The 17,684-nt window shown below is 37.8% G+C and overlaps 1 protein-coding gene across 1 annotated transcript in view; it reads right to left on the reverse strand.

Moving 5' to 3' along the window:
* CFAP210 (cilia and flagella associated protein 210) overlaps positions 1-17,550 on the reverse strand; it is a 35,694-nt gene extending 18,144 nt beyond the window's left edge. The window contains exons 1-4 of the mRNA XM_024754579.1: positions 17,466-17,550; positions 12,352-12,578; positions 8,051-8,224; positions 7,753-7,946 (exon numbers count right to left, since the gene is read on the reverse strand). Coding sequence (XP_024610347.1) covers positions 7,753-7,946; positions 8,051-8,224; positions 12,352-12,578; positions 17,466-17,514 — 644 coding nt within the window. The 5' untranslated portion in view covers positions 17,515-17,550. The remainder of the gene's footprint in view (positions 1-7,752; positions 7,947-8,050; positions 8,225-12,351; positions 12,579-17,465) is intronic.
* Positions 17,551-17,684: the final 134 nt, after the last annotated feature.

A 17,684-nucleotide genomic window follows, 5' to 3' on the forward strand; every position in this document is an offset into this window, starting at 1 on the left:
GCGGAGCAACTAAGCCCATGTGCCACAACTACTGAGCCGTGCTCCGCAGCAAGAGAAGCCACTGCAATGAGAAGCCCGCGCACCGCAACAAAGAGTAGCCCCCGCTCACCGCAACTAGAGAAAGCCCATGAGCAGCAACGAAGACACAACGCAGCCAAAAATATAAATAAATAATTTTATTTTTTAAAAAAATGAGGTCTCTATTACAATAGACATGCTTGATTCTTGAAGAGACAACCCAAGAGGCATCACCACCTGACTATTTTATTATATAGGTACATTCACTATGTCTAAAAGCAAATTCATCCTCCTCCTCTTCTAAACTGATCCTTTTGGTCTCTTGTCCTTATCTTGGTGAACAGTACCAACTTCTTTTCTGTTGCCTATTCTAGAGACTTAAGAATCACACTTAACTCTTCTGTAATCTTGAGACCTCTCATTCATTTATTTAACAACTATTTATTGAATTTCTACTACAATCATGAAACAGACAAACATGGTTCCTGACCTCAAGAAGCTTACATTCCAGTGGGAAGACAGGCAAAAACAAGCAAACAAAAGCAAGTAAATAGAAAAATAATGTAATTACAAATCCAGGTAAGTCTTGTAAAGAAAATAACAGAACAAGGGACTTCCCTGGTGGTCCAGTGGTAAAGAATCATCCGCCTTTCAATACAGGGGATGCGGGTTCGATCCCTGGTAGGTGAACTAAGGTTCCACATGCCACGGGGCAACTAAGCCCACGCGCCACAACTACTGAGCTCACGCGCCTCAACAAGAGAGCCCGCATGGCGCAAACTACAAAGCCCACCTGCTCTGGAACCCGTGCACCACAGTTAGAGAGAAAACCTGCACGCCTCAACTAGGGAGAAACCCCCGTGCTGCAACGAAGAGCCCATGCGCCACAACAAAACATCCCGTGAGCCACAACTAAGACCTGATGCAGCCAAAAATATAAAGAAAATAAATAAATTTTAAAAATATATATATATAAAAGAAAATAACAGGACAAGAAAAAGAATAACAATTGAGTTATTTATTTTACATAACAGAGAAAGCTGTTTGGACAGAGCTGTTCCCTAAGACAAAGGAGACCTCTTTGAACTGATGAGAAGCCCACAGATGAAGAACGGGAAGGTAAAATTCCCGACAGAAGAAAAGGCATGTGAAAAGGCCATGTGGCAAGCAATGATCTGACAGGAGCCTGAGGCCTGGAAGATCAGGGTAATGGAGGTATAATGACCAAGGAGAAAGAGTGGTGGGAAAGGAGTTTGGGAAGTAGATGAGGCCCTTTGACACAAGGCCTTGCCAGAGATAGTCGAGTTTCCATTTTATCTTAAATGAATGGAAAGTCACTGAAATGTTTTAGGTAGGAGAATAATAAAATCAATTTTCATTTTAATAAAATCTCTCTGGATGATGAAAGGAGAAGGGATTAGGAAGAGAGAATAGGAGGCCAGTTAAGAGGTTGAGGCAATAATCCATGGGATATGAGGGTGGCTTGGACTAAGATGACAGCAATAAATTCAAGATTTGTTTTGGAGAAAAAAATCAACATGAATTGCTGATAAATTTGACTTGGGAAATAAAGGAAAATAAAGATGGATTCCTAGGTTTCTGGTTTGAACAACTGACTGGTAAGGATGCCACTAAGAAGTCCACTGTGGGTGTGGAGAATCAATAATTCTGTGTTAGACATTTTAAATCTGAGGTACGTAAGAGATGTCCAAATGGAGATGTCTTAAAGGTGGTGAGATATGTGAAACTGGGACTTAAGGGAGAGTCTGGACTAGAGTGACAAATTTGGAAGTTACAAGATTTAGGATGGCTTTTAATCAGTAGGAATAAATAAGATCACTTAAGCCCTCTTCCCTTATCCAGGAGAAAGTGATGCAAGCTGTCCTATGATGATTTTTCCTTTTCTTGGGAAGCTGATGAGATTAACAGTAACTGAGTTGTTCTTAAGCAAGGTCTATGGGCCTCTTCCTAGAGAAAGGCTTACCTATCAATAGAAGGAAATAGAATTATTCCTTGTCTATACTCTTAAGTGTCTTTTCAATAATGATGTTTAAGGCTATTGGTCAAAATCCCTCTTTGGGGGGATTTTGGTGTCACTAGAGTCCCTTATTTGCCCTATCCTCATCATGCCCACTGTGAGTCACAGGCAGACTCTTATACTGCTCAAAGATCACCAATCTCCAGGCCTGCAGCCTAGAGACTGTTTAAGAAGCGTGTGAAAAATCTCACTTTCAGGTACAGGGCCTGCAGCTGTACAGGGTGTTTTAGTCATCTATCGCTGAATAACTAATTACCCCTAAATTTAGTGGCTTAAAACAATAAACATTTATTATCTCATACCATTTCTGAGATTCAGGAAGCTGAGAGTGGCCTAGCTGGGTTGTCCTCAAGAGAGTACAGTCACGATGTTGGAGCTGTAATCATCTGAAGGCTTGACAGAGTCTGGAGAACCAATTTTCACATATCCATTGGCAGGAGGCCTCAGCTCCTTGACACATGGACCTCTCCACAGAGCTTCTTGAATATCTTATAACATGGCACTTAGCTTCCCCAGGATGAGCAATCCAAGAGAGATGCCAAGGAGAAACCACAATGCCTTTTATATCCTAATCTCAGGATGTCACACACCGTTACTTCTACCTCATTTTATTCTTTGGAAATGAGTTACTATGTATGGCCCACACTCAAGAGGGAAAGGAATTAGGCTCTACCCTCTGAAGGGAGGAATATCAAATCCGTGTGGATATATTTTAAATCACCACCAGATGACACCTGGGTAGCACTTGGTAATACAATTAGTAGAGCATGCAAAAGAGTCTTGCCTCTTGGAACCTGCAATTCCCATTTCTTAGGGATTAAAAGAATTAAAATTTGGTCTCTGCTCAAAGAGGAGAGTCATCCCAAAGTTGGGGAGCCCTTAAGACACATGGCCTACAAGGCACATCATGATCTGGCCCTTGCCTGTCTCTCTGATCTCATCTTTAACATTGCCCTCTTAGTCCTCTATATAACAGCCATCTTGTAGTTATTCAAATCCACCATATTCTGTCTCACCTGTGGACCTTCACCCATGTTATTTCCTCTGCTTAAAATACTTTTACATCCCTTACTCTTTGCATGGCTTATTCCTACTCATTCTTCAGAATTAAGTACAGGAGCTGATCTCTTCTGAAAAGCCTTCTCTAGACTGAATCAGTTGTCCATTTTATATTCTTCCATACACTCTGTATATATATTTCCCAAAATATTTACTATCATAGTCTAATTATTTGTTCCATATCTATACCCTCCTCCCCAGATTGTAAACTTCTTAAGGAAAAAGGACTATTGTATTCATCTTTGTATTCTCAGTGACTAGAATAGTGGATGGCAAACATTGTTCAATAAATGTAACAATGAATGACGATTGAATGAATAAATAAATAACCTCTCTTGAAATTTTGCTCTGGAATAAACTCTTATTATTCAAGAAAAGGGGAAAAAATTCCTCTTCTTCTCCTCCATTTTCTACCATATAGTCCTCTGTTTCCACTCAGGTTAATACCAGTGCTATGATTCCAATTTTACTTTTGTCTTAAAGAGGCTTTTTATTGGCTCATCACCATTCCTAACAATATTTTAAAGTAACATGCATTCTGAGTTGTATGTAACTGACACATGCATCAACATTCAACAGAATACAACATGGTGATAATTTTGTAATTGAATTTCTTGTTTGTTTGGTTTGTCTTTTTACTTTTTGGCCACAGCACGTGGCATTCAGGATCTTAGTTCCCCGACCAGGGGTCAAACCCGTGCCCCCTACAGTGGAAGCTCAGAGTCTTAACCGTTGGACCATCAGGGAAGTTCCGGAATGTTTCTTTTTCCTGTTTTTTTTTTAGATTTTAATGGCAGCTTTATTGAGATATAATTTTCACACCATAAAATGCACCCCTTAAAGTGTACAATTCAGTTGTTTTTGGAACATTTATAGATATTTTCAACCATCACCACTATCTAAATTTGAGAATCTTTTCATCATCCCAAAAAAGAGACCCTGTATTACTCACCATTGTGCCCTCTTCCAGCTGCTAACAACCACTACTCTACTTTCTATGAATGTTTCTTAATAAATTTAAGATGTAGGACTTCTGGAACCAAACTGGCAAACCAAGCTCACATGTCACATATCATTCCCCTCCTAATTCCCCACAGTGCAACCAATGGAATGGGGAAAATTCTATACCACTACTAGAAACTAAAGCAAGGTCTTACCCACGTACCTGAATTTTCAAGAAATTTTAGGGAAAAATAGGGCAGTTGAGAATGCAATGAGAATAAGTAACACTTGGCCACCATTCGCAAAGACAGAGCCCACTGTGAAGAGTAAGTAAAGGAATTTATGCTGACCTCAGAGCCTAATGGAAAATCTCCTAGACTATACTGAAGATAATCCAAAGAAAGAACTAAAACAAATCCTAAACCTGCCTGAACCTCCACCCTATTGCCAAAGATCACATGAAAGGGGATCCTGGGGCCCAAACACAGCCCACATACAAAGGCTATAAGTGGGAGGATGTCCTGTAGGTTTTAGCACTGGTCAGGTAGCTTGCTGACTATCAGGCTGCTACCTGTAATTACACCTGAGCTGCAACAGCCAATATAAGAAGAGAGATTTCTCAAGGGTGAATCACTGGTCAAATATTTGCCTCCCTCTGCCAACAGCTCTATCCCTAACTTGCACTAACCCTTGGGTCACTACACCACCAAAGAAAAAACTTACAATAAATCCAACATTTCCCTTCTCTTTTTACTAAGGGTTAAAAGAAATGAAGAATACATAATTTGGCAACACATGTATCCTGAGAATTCATGTCTATCTCACTTAGACATTTGTTATTTTGACAAATAAATATATATACAAAAACCAAAACCTTTTTTTCATAGTAATGAAAAAAGACAGATTTGAGCACATAAAAATAAATATTTTCTAAATACTGAAAACCATTCAGAAAAGGTGACACAAATATGCGATATGTCATATGTAAAAAACACTTATTAATCACGTTTTAATTAATCAATGATAAACATACATTTCAGTATGAAACAACTTACACAGAAGAACAAAGGAGTAACCAATTCATGATAACAAAACCCAAAACAAATGAACATTTACACATGAGAAAATGCACTGCCTTACTAGAAACTAAGAGAAATGTAAATTAAAAGATACCAGTTTTTGCACATTAAATCACAAAAAAAATACTATCCAGAATTGGTTATAATATAAAGAAAAGTGTATCAGACATCATTAATGAACGCATACTTAAAACCTTCTCAAAGGGCAATTTGGCAGTATCTCTCCAAATGTAAATCCAAGTCCATTTCAAGAAATCTATCCTACATAAATACATCTTTGCACAAAAGACATATGCTCAAGGATGTTCACTGCAGCATTGTTAGAAATGGGGCGGGGGAGTGGAATCCAAATTTCCCTCAGTAATAATGTAGTTAAATAAATCATGGTACATGTTTAGTATACAATATGATTATTTTAAAAGATGTGACAGATCCATATTTTCTGGCATTAAAAAATGTTCAAGGTATACTGTTGAATGAAAAAATAAAGTCACAGAACAATATATAACATCCATGTTAAAAAATATATACACACTTAAATATGTCCTGAATAAAAGAAGTATCAGTAACTGCAATAAAACATCCTGAAGTGATAGCTATAAAACTTTTAGGGACTTCCCTGGTGGTGCAGTGGTTAAGAATCCGCCTGCCAATGCAGGGGACATGGGTTCGAGACCTAGTCCGGGAAGATCCCACATGCCGCGGACCAACTAAGCCCGTGCGCCACAACTACTGAGCCTGCGCTCTAGAGCCCGCAAGCCACAACTACTGAAGTCCGCGCGCCTAGGGCCCGTGCTCTGCAACAAGAGAAGCCATTGCAATGAGAAGCCCGTGCACCGCAGCGAAGAGTAGCCCCCACGTGCCACAACTAGAGAAAGCCCGTGTGCTACAAAGACCCAACATGGCCAAAAAAAACAGAAAAACTTTTAATAATAGCTATTTTTGAAGAGTTAAATGGGACTTAAAGAGACAAACATTGAATAGAGTGGAAATAAGAGCTTCTAAATTTTACTCCAAATTTTGCTGTATTGCTTGAATTTTAAACAATAAGCATATATTCGTTTATTATTTGTAACATTTTTTTAAAATTTTGAAGAGGAGATGAACGTACACTCAAATGTTAACAGTGCCTAATCTGGATCGCAGTGTTTCCGGTGATTTTTCATTTATATTTTATTTTGCTTAATTATATTTTTAATTCTATAATGATCATGAATTGATGATGTAATGTTTAATTATGAAAATATTTTTTTCTTTAAAAATGGTAAAACTGTCCACCAGAGTATAATTTAATTTTTGGATACATTTATATAATGTATATACATTTAAACTACAGTATGAAGAAACTGGTCTCACAGTGGAGAAACATGGTAGCTGATGGACAAGGAAGAGACTTTTCAGTAAATCCCCTCTGTGCCTTTTCCTATTTGCATGTGTCAGTTACTCAGAAAAGTAAAATAACACACAAATACACCCCCTCATCTATATACTAGCTACTTTAAAAAAAAGATCAGGTTTGATTTCTATTTACCAACATGGCAAGAATTCATTACATACTGGTAAGTGAAAAAAATATTTGAAAAAATAATACTGTGGATCCAATTTTATTTTATAAAATGTGAGTACACATGCTCAGAAAAAAAAGTCTGTATCAGTGGATCAATGACTGCCACAGGCTGAGGGCAGGGGATAGAATTTCATGCAAAGGGGTACAAGAGAACTTTCTGGGGTGATCAAGTGTTCTGTATCTTGATTTGGGGGTAGTTATACAGCAATATGCTTTTTATTTTTATTTTTTAATATCTTTATTGGAGTATAATTGCTTTACAATATTGTGTTAGTTTCTGTTGCAACAAAGTGAATCAGCTGTAGCCATATGCTTTTTAAAAGGTGAATTTTCTTAAATGTAAATTATACCTCAATGAATGTGACCCTCTCCACCACTAACACCAAAAAGAAGTCTGTATGGCTACATACCAAAACAATAACAAATTATTGTGTTGGATTAGGTTATTGTTCAAAATGACTCTCTCACTCCCACTTCCATGGGAGTCCACTCCTCTGTCCCACTGATGTCAGCATGGTTACGTGACTTGCTTTAGACTCACGGTGGGCCAACTGTATTTCCTTGCCCTTTGACTTTGAGTTTCGCCATGTGCTTGCAAGCTTGGGCTCAATCTCTTGCATCTGTCAATATCATGAGAAAAGTTTTCCCCAGGTGCTTGCTGTCCCTTCATTCTGGACCTCAGAATGAGGTCCCCATGGAGCAGGATCAGAGCCTTTCTCACAGTAACAAGGAAACACAGCCAGTCCTACAGTTTGAAGACAAGCTACCCAGCCAGGCCCAAACAGCCCACAGATACATGAGAAATAAATGTTTACTGCTGAATGCCACTAGATTGTGTGGTTGTTTGTTATGCAACATTATTTTAACAATGGTAACCAATATATTATCTCTGGGTAAGGTGGTAATAGTGATTTTAACCTCTTTCTTTTTATTTTTTCTACTTACTAGGTATATTAGCATATATTACTTTTATAATCAGGAAAAAAAAAAGCTATATCCATTATGAGAAAAAGAGGAAAGTACAAAAAAGGTAATTTATGTATACATACTGTTTTAAATGATCTTTGCCAAGAGCCACTCTATCTCTGCGTTGTTTTTCTGCTTTTTCTTGTTCTTCTTTAAAAGCTTTTTCAGTGTTGAGTTTCACTTGTTCCTCCCATTTTTTATCTGATTTTATTTTACTCTTTTGGAATTCAATCTGTGCATCACGTTCTTTCAAAACTCTACTAAGAAGAAGTCCTGACTACAAAAAAAAATTGCAATATTTTAAGAAAATAAAGTCTAATTATGTATAGATATGTTAAATATATATATATATATATAAATATAAGAAAACCCAAGTAGTACATGAAAGTTTTTCACTCTTTCTGTCTGGTAAAATTGATATTGCTTTGCATATTCAATGGCCTTTTTCCTTTCTCCTTGTTGGTGTATTGCTTCTTCCATATCAAGAATTTGTCTTTCTGCCTCTATTTCTTTATCACGTTTCTTTTTGGCTTCAAGTTTCTGTTCTTTCATCCCCTACAAAATGACAAAAGCAGTAGTCTGTTTTTTTTTTAACTTAACTTTACAAAATTAAACATATAATATAATTTGAGCTTTCCTTACGAGTCTTTATTGTATTTGCATATATCACTAACAAATATGAAGTTACACTTATGAGCTAATCCTTAATTGAATTTTTTAGGTAGTTAACACATTTACATGGTTCAAAATTCATAATATTAAAAAAGTATATGGGGAATTCCCTGGCGGTCCAGTGGTTAAGACTCCATGCTTCCAATGCAGGAGGAGTTCCTTTAAAAAATCAACAATGGCATATTTTACATGTTCTTCTACACGCCTGAGGAGGTAGCCAATGTCCCATGTCAGAAGAAGTCTTTTTCTCCTTTATGGGTCACACTTCCTACGTCTTAAGAAAATCTTACTTACCCTGAATTCTTGAAGATATCCTATGATTTATTTTAAAAGTTTTACTGTTTCACTTTTCACATTTAGGTCTAAAATCCAGCTGAAATTCATTTTTGTATATTCTGTACCATAGGGATAAAATTTCATCTTGTCCATATGCCGATTATCTCAGTATCTGTTATTGAATTTCCATCTTTTCCCTTCTGATTTGCAGTGACATTTCTAGCATATGTCAAATTCCCATATATAACACAGGATTGCTTCTAGGCTCTCTCTGATGATGTATCATTTTGTCAATCTCTGTGCCTATAGTACAGTTTTTATTATTATATTTCCACTACGTTTACTACATTTCCTTTCCTTCTTTAACACCCATGGAGGTGTAAAGTATTAGGTATACTGTGGTAGTTCTGGAAGAAAAAAAAAACAGGGGGTATATTCCACTCCCCATCTATTTATAGACCACGGGCTTTTCTAAAATCAAGTTTTTTAGAGTATAAATTACATATGCTTTCAGTGTACAGTTTTACAAATGCATAAAGTCACTTATAGAACAGTTCCATCCTCCCAAAAAACTCCCTCATGCCCTGTTAGAGTCAACTACCTGCACGCCCTGGCAACCACTGATCTGTTTTCTTTCCCTATAGGTTTTGCCTTTTTCAGAATGTCATATATTATATTGTATATATTACTTATATATCAGTCATGATATAACTCTTCCCTCTTCTAGAAAAAAAAGAATTAATAAATTATGAACACTGTTCCTAAAGCAAGGTAACACAAGCTTTCTGTGTCCCCTCCCAAAGACAAATAATGTACATTGCAACAAAGTAAGGAAATATGCAATGTTGAAAAAAATAAAAGGTGAGAACTCTCTGAACAGATATTATGCTTCCACATAATTTTAAAAATTCTACTAGAAAATAGGAGAAAATCCTGTCTTATAGTTCCTCAAATGATATAGGAAAGTGTAGTGGGAGATGAGAACACCTTTTCTCAGCATTTTCCTCCAGGTGAGACAGTAAAAGGAGTTAGAGGACACCTCCCCACTTTGAAGTAGTTTCCCACTCATGTACATGGAACTAAACTGCAGGTTATTGTACCTCTTAGGTAGAGAATCTTACAGAAGCACAAAGAAGGGCACAGCAAAGACATATGTAGTTCTAGAAAAAGATAGGAAGAGAGACAAATCAAAGGCAGCTGAAAAGAAGCTGCCTTGATTCCTCAAGAAGCTCCTTGGTTCCTCAGTTTCAAATCCTGTGTTTTTGTGCAATCCTCCATCATAACAATAACCAGCATTACCCTGATACCCAAACCAGACAAAGACATTTCAAGAAAACTACAGACCAATATCCTGCATGAACATGGATGTAAAAATTAACATTTTAACAAACTGAATCCATCAAAAAGATAATACGTCATGACCAGCAGACGTTTATCCCAGGAATGCAAGCTTGGTTCAATATTTGAAAATAATGAATGAAATACACCATATAACAAAATGAAAAATTAAAACTTCATGATTACCTCAATAGATATAAGCAAAAGAAAAGCACTTTAAAAATCTAACGTCCATTCCTGTACAATAAGTCAAAAAGTAAAAGAAAGAACTAAAAGGCACCCAGATTGGAAAGAAGGATGTAAAATTTGTAAAACTGTCTTTAACTTTTTTTTTGGCTGTGCTCTGCGGCATGAGAGATCTTAGTTCCCTGACCAGGGATGGAACCTGTGCCCCCTGCAGTGGAAGCACAGAGTCTCAACCACTGAACAGCCAGAGAAGTCCCTGTCTTTACTTTCTGACATCATGATTGTCTATGTAGAAAATCTGATGGAATCTATAAAAAAGTTACTAGAACTAATAAGTGAGGTTAACAGTGTTGCAAGATACAAGATCAACGTAGAAAAAGTTAACTGTATTTGTATAGCTAACAATGAATAACAAATTGAAATGTTAAAAAATCATTTATAATACATAAAAATAGTAATTACTTAGGGATAAATATGAATAAGACCTATACCCTAAAAACTATAAAATATTGCTGACAAATTAAATAAGACCTATACAAATGGAAGAAAAACACTGTGTTCATGGGTCAGAAGATTCAATACTGTCAAAATGTAAATTCTCTCCAAACTGATCTAGAAATTCAACACAATCCCAAACAAAATCCCAGCTGGCTTTTTCGTAGAAATTGACAAGCTGATTCCAAAATTCATGTAGAAGCGCAAAGGACCCAGAATAGCCAGAACAACTTTGAAAAAGAACAAAGTTGGAGGACTAATACTATCTGATTTCAAGACTTATTATTAAAGCTACAATTCTCAGATCAGTGTGTTATTGAAATAAAGATAGATGAATAGATCAATGGAACAGCAGAGTCCAGAAATTCCCCCTGCACATATATGGACAACCAGATTTTCAACAAATGTGCAAAGGCAATTCAGTGGGGGAAAGAACAGTCTTTTCAACAAACTGTGCTGAAACAATTGGATATTCATATGCAAAAAAATAAACATCAATCCATACCTCACTTCTAAATATAGACGATATATATATATATATGATCTTGAGTTAGGCAAAAATTTCTTAGGTAAGTCACTAAAAGGATGATCCATACAAGAAAAATCGATAAACTGGACTTCATTAAAATTAAAAACTCTGCTCTTAGAAAGACACTGTAATGGAATATAAAGCCAAGCCATGAACTGGAAGAAAATATTTTCAAATCAAATATCTAATAAAGGACTTGTATTCAGAATATATTTTAAAACTCTCTAAACTCAATAAGAAGACAAACCCAGCAAAAGATCTGAACAGACATTTCACCAAAGAAGATATACAGATAGAAAATGAGTTCATGAAAAGATGTTCAACATCACTGTAATTAGAGAAATTAAAATTATAATGAGATACTACTTCACACCTATTAGAAAGTCTATAGTTAAAAAGACTGAACATAGCAATCTGGCAAATATGTGGAGGAAATACATATTAGAACTATGTGTTCTAATATGAATTAGAACTATCATACACCGCTGGAGGGAATGTAAAATTACGACTACTTTGGGAAAGAGCTTGGAAGTTAAATGTTACAAAATTAAATGTACAGCTATCATATGATTCTACACCAAGATATTTACCCAAAAGAAATGAAAGCATATGTCCATACATAGACTTATACACAAATGTTCATAAGCAGCTTTATTTATAATAGCCCAAAATTGGAAACAGCTCAAACGTCAATATTTGCTTGATGTCAAACTCAACAACTGAGCAGATAAACAAATTGTGATATACCCATATAATGGAATACCGGTCAGCAATAAAAATGAATGAATAATTGATACAAAAACATGAAAGAATTTCAAAATAGTTGTGCTGAGTGAAATTTATAATAGACAGCAGATCAGTGGTTGTCTGGAGACACCGGAGGGGGCATGGGGAGGAGTGAGAGGGAATAAAATGGGGTATGAGGAAACTTTTTTATGGTGATGAATATATTCATTATCTTAATTATAATAATGGTTTCAGGGCTATATAAATATGTCAAATCTTAAATTGTACACTTTAAATATGTCCAGGTTATTGTATGTCACTTATACCTAAATAAGGCTGTTGAAAATGTGTTTCAATGCATTTTAATCATATTTTCTATGTTAAAAATATTTATAAAAGAGCACTAAGAAACAAGAGTAAGTCTTCAGTGCACACGTACTCCTGGGTGGTTAATACTTACTGCATATGTATTAGTCCAATGTTTTACCACTTCTTGGGATCGGAAATGCATTTCTTTCTTTGCCTTTCTTTCTGCACGAAGGTGTGCTGCTTCTCTTGTCAAACTGTCAAGGCTATCTCGAATCCTTTCCCACTCATTGTGTGGAATTATGGTGACCTGCCGGAGATCTACTTTGCTAGGCAGAAGAGGTGGATAGAGGACTTGATCTTCTTCACAGTTCTTTACTTCTAATAAATTTTTTAAAATGAGTATTAAAAACTTTCGAGAAGAGTTTGATATTTTTTCTCACACATTTCTATATTGGCATGATATCTGGAAGTTGTTTCAAAGATTAATTTTATTCTTGTTATCTTAAGAACAGCTGGGAATAAGTGGAAAGTATACAAGACCTTGAAATCAGAAGACATAGATTTGAGTCCTTACTTAGTCAATTCCTTACTGTGTAACTTGGGCAAGTCATTTAACTTCTTGGAGTCTCAGTATCAACATCTTTAAAGTTGAGATCAATAATACCTACCCCAACAGGTTGTTATAAAAGCATTTTCAAAGTTAATCAAGCAGCAGTTTATAAGTAGATAACTTTGGGGAATGTTCATCTTTTGGGGTTGTAGACATTGCACTTGTCTACTCTATATAACCCCTTCCTAACTGAGTAGCAGCAATGTAATTTGGAGAACTGACTACAGTCTCAGTCTCAGGGTGGGCCTCATTAATTTAAGAATACTTGCATCTCCCTTGACAATAATTATTCCTGTAGTAAGAAAATAAATAGGACAAGAGTTATGAGACTTTTAGAAAAGTTCTTGCTTGTACTTCTGGGAGAGACATCTGAGAGTGACTCTCAGGCTAGATACGAACGAGGAAGCATGAAGGCCAGACAAGCAGCCATCCTATGACCACAAGAGGAAGCAGCCTTAGGATGAAGCTGTGAACTGTGAAACACAAAGAAGAAACAAAGGAAGACCCTGGGGCAATGAGGATTTCATTATGCTGCTAGATTAATCAGACCCAAAGGCTGGAGTTCCTGTTATATGAGCAAATAAATTTCCTTATTTTTAAACATGATTGAGCTGGGTATTCAGTGAAATGAATTCACAAGCATCCTAAATGACACAATGGAGCTCATAACAGCTCTTCTCTAAAAAATGTTCCTACCCTTTTAATCAACTGAAGTTCTTACTTATAAACACCCAAACTCACTCTAGCTAGTTTAAGCAGAAAAGGAATTCATTAAGGGATATTAGATAGCCTACTGAATCTCTCAAAGAGCCAGAGAGTTACCCTTAGAAGATATACATACAAATATCACACAGACCACATCGTGAGGTTCCAGTGAAGATTCACAGCAACTGGCATTGTGTAGGCACCTCAACTTGCCCCACTTATAACTTGCTCCACTGGACACTATATATGTGAACCTTCACTAGTGGTCTGGAATTGGTACACTTTTGCTGCCACTCTCCCCAGAAAATGTATTCAACATGCTGTTTCTTTCCTCATACGCTCTCTTCAGGATGTAAATCTAGCACACATACAATTGACCAGCTGAGTCTTGGCCTTATGCCTGCACCCTAGCTGCAAGGGAGGCAGAAAAAAATGCCTTCTGCTTTAAGGAGGTAGAACTTGTAAGAATTTACCAAAATAGGAAATACATTTGAATAATGGTGGGTGGTCACAGGTCTAACAAAGGCAATAAAGCACAGTGGGTAAGAGTGTGGACTCTGGAGACAGACAACCTGGACCTTTTCTGAACACACCACCTATGAACTATGTGAATCTAGACAAAATTATTTAACCCTCTAAATCTAACCCCTTAATTGCAATATGGAAATACTAATAGTACCTACTTCATTTTATATAGCTGGTGTAAGAATTAGATGAAGTAATATATGTAAAGAATTTAGAAGAGTGCCTGGCACACAATATGTTCTCAATAAATATTAATTATTATTATTATTACTGCTTTTATTAGAAGAATGAAACAGAAATAGAAAAGCAGAGGCAAGAAATCATGTGGCTCCAGAAAGATACTAAGAGAAAAGCTGCTAGGACAATTAGAGTCTTCTTGGAGTTTGAATTAAAGTTGATGGGAGTGAGAATTTGGTTGTTAACCTAAAATGTGAGTTTAGAACCACAGGTACCATCTTGCCTACCATATACCAAGTCTCCACATGCAGAATAAAGACAAGCAAAGCTGAGAAGTAGAATAGTGTCCTGGATCGAGTTATACCTAAATTCACAGGTATGTGAGCCAAAATATTCCCCTTTTGACTACAGTGAATTAGATCAGTCACTTGTAACCAAAGAGTCCTGACCAATACATCCTTATAGCCTTGTAACAATTTTCCTTTGCTTCACCTAAACTGGCTCAACTTGGTTTGTGTTACTTACAATTAGAAGCTACATAAACAAAGGCCATTAAATTAAGCCACCTGCCTTTGGATTAGCATATTGTTAGGCATATTAATATGCTTTTCTTGGACGTCCCTGGTGGCGCAGTGGTTAAGAACCGGCCTGCCAATGCAGGGGACACGGGTTCGAGCCCTGGTCTGGGAAGATCCCACATGCCGCAGAGCAGCTGAGCCTGTGTGCCACCACTACTGAGCCTTCGCTCTACAGCCCATGAGCCACAACTACTGAGGCCGTGTGCCACAACTACTGAAGCCCCTGCACCTAGAGCCTGTGCTCTGCAACAAGAAAAGCCACTGCAATGAGAAGCCCACGCACCGCAACGAAGAGTGGCCCCAGCTCACCACAACTAGACAAAGCCCACACGCAGCAACAAAGACCCAACACAGCCAAAAATAAATTAATAAATTTATGAAAAAAAATATGCTTTTCTTTCTCTGACCCAAGAGTCATTCTAATTCTTTAAGATGTGAAATAAAATGGAGACAATTTAATTTTCCAAAATACTAAAGGGGCTGGGTAGACCAAATAGCCCATACTGGCAGGAGCTGCTCCTTACAAAGTATACAGTGGCGAGCAAGCTTTGGCAGCAGTGGCAGGAAAACAAGATGCCAAAAAGCTGTGTAGTGAACAATGTGATCCCTCATGACACCTTAATCTTCTGTAGAGTAACTACATTCATGAGATATTTTATTCAAGAACTTTTCATGAACTCTGATACAGGAGGAGAACCAAGAGAACCACCACAAAAGCAGCAGGAAAAATAGGACAATCCATGGAAAGTTTGGGAAAGGCTTTTTACTATCTCAGGTAACAAAAGTTGGGCCAAGTTCCCTCATATCTTTTTTTTTTCTTATAAATATGTTTATTTTTTATTTTTGGCTGCGTTGGGTCTTCGTTGCTGCACATGGGCTTTCTCTAGCTATGGCGAGCAGGGGCTACTCTTCGTTGCGGTATGTGGGCTTCTATTGTGGTGGCTTCTCTTGTTGCGGAGCACGGGCTCTAGGCACACGGGCTTCAGTAGTTGTGGCCCGCGGGCTTAGTAGTTATGGCGCACGGGCTTAGTTACTTCGCAGCATGTGGGGTCTTCCGGACTACGGCTCAAACCCATGTCCCCTGCATTGGCAGGCGGATTCTTAACCACTGCGCCACCAGGAAAGTCCCAGTTCCCTCATATCTTTGAGGATCAGGAGAGCCCTGATTGACCTCCGAGCTATGAATGATTTCACATATCCATGCTTTACTCCATTGATGCAGAGTTCAGTTCTCAGAGGGCAGTCTTATTTCCATGATTCCTACCTCACAGCGACCTTCACACAATGCTAGTAATGGCTGTTGGAGAAGTTAAGCAATTAAAACTTTTAAAAATTGCCACTGATTGTTTTAACAAACGTAACTGGTGAGCTCTGAATCAGGTCAAATAAAGACAAGTCTTGCGAGTGGGATTTTCCAAGGAACTGCCAGACAGGTCAAATAATAAGTTTCCAAGGAACTGCCAGACAGCTCAAATAATAAGTTATCTGGGAAATGGGATTTGGAAGGGGTTCAATGCTATTTTGCTCCCTCCACAGGCTGCTAAGCCACTGGATTTCACTGCGATCGCAGTGGTTTTCTAGACTACCATAGGGCAGGGAGAAAGAAGGGGACTAGAACAAGTTAAAATGCAAAAAACCTCATTGTTCTTACCAAGATTCAGTTATTTGTCTTGATAAACACTCCCCAATTGTTGCAAGCTTTTGGTTTCCTGAGTTCTCAAAAATTGATTTTGACAATTTTTGCTGTTGTTCTTTTTTATTTAATGCAGCACTTTATATATAGGAAAGTGAATATGTGAGCGTAATTTTGTTTTTTCAATACATGCCACATGGGTACTGTCTCTCTCCTACATGTCATGACCCTCTGCTGCTACTTCTTAAGCCCTCCACAGCATAAATACCCACTAGTGTCCACTGGTGGGAGACTGGCTGGCTCTCACTCAGCATTTGGCACAAGGGACTCTATTGCTACAGAAACTCAGGAGATGACATGAAGATAGTCCAAGTTCCCAAGGTTCTGTCACCATGAGAACATTAATTGGGAATTTACAATCTTAAGAAACTAAAATCACTGGAATTAATAAAGAGATCTTTAAATGTCTCACTAGGCTACTTCTATTACAAAATCAAATTTTTATAAAAGGTCATGTGAATTACAATACCTTAAGTAGCATTATTTTCACACTCTATCAAAGTATACGCCTTAGGATGAGACCTTACTTTCATTTTACAGTTGAAGAAATTGAGATTTTCCTTCAGACACTTTCCTAAGAGTACTCAGTAGGTTCACAGCAGAGCCAAGACTCTAATGAGGTCACTGATATTTCCAAAATACATTCCGATTCACTCAATGAAAAACAAAGCTTAAGTGCGAGAAAATTCAGCAAACAGCAGACTCTTGGACCGGCAACGGCACAGCTTGAGTATCGGGCCAGCTGGTCAACTGGGAGTCTCTGACTTCTTTTTCTCTACCCTTATTTCTGTACTTTCCCCACCTACCCATTCATCCAAGGGCAAAGCTGTCTATAATTTACACAGAGCCCGACGGTGCCCACGGTGCTGTTTTTGACTTGGTGGAGCCCGTTTCAGAAGGAAAGGCACGCTCGCCTCTCACTCCATGCCTGGAGACCAGAAACAATCCCTGTGGTGGGATGGACCAGTTTAGCTCACCTGTGCTTTCCTTGGCCCGTCCACAGCGCCTTCCGAGCCGCACCAGCATCTCTGAGGTACCCAGGGTGCTCTCAGACTTGGAAAGGCGATTCCGACGCCGAAGTTTCCGCTAAACCGCGCAGTTGCTTAGCAACGCCGCCGGAAGTGACAACAGTCGTAGCCGAGGAACGAAGAACGCGCAGCTGTGGGCTGTGGTGCCGGAGAAGGGAGGATGCGCCT

Source organism: Neophocaena asiaeorientalis, unplaced genomic scaffold (genome assembly GCF_003031525.2).
Source record: "Neophocaena asiaeorientalis asiaeorientalis breed wild unplaced genomic scaffold, Neophocaena_asiaeorientalis_V1.1 scaffold1238, whole genome shotgun sequence".
Taxonomy (NCBI): Eukaryota; Metazoa; Chordata; class Mammalia; order Artiodactyla; family Phocoenidae; genus Neophocaena; species Neophocaena asiaeorientalis.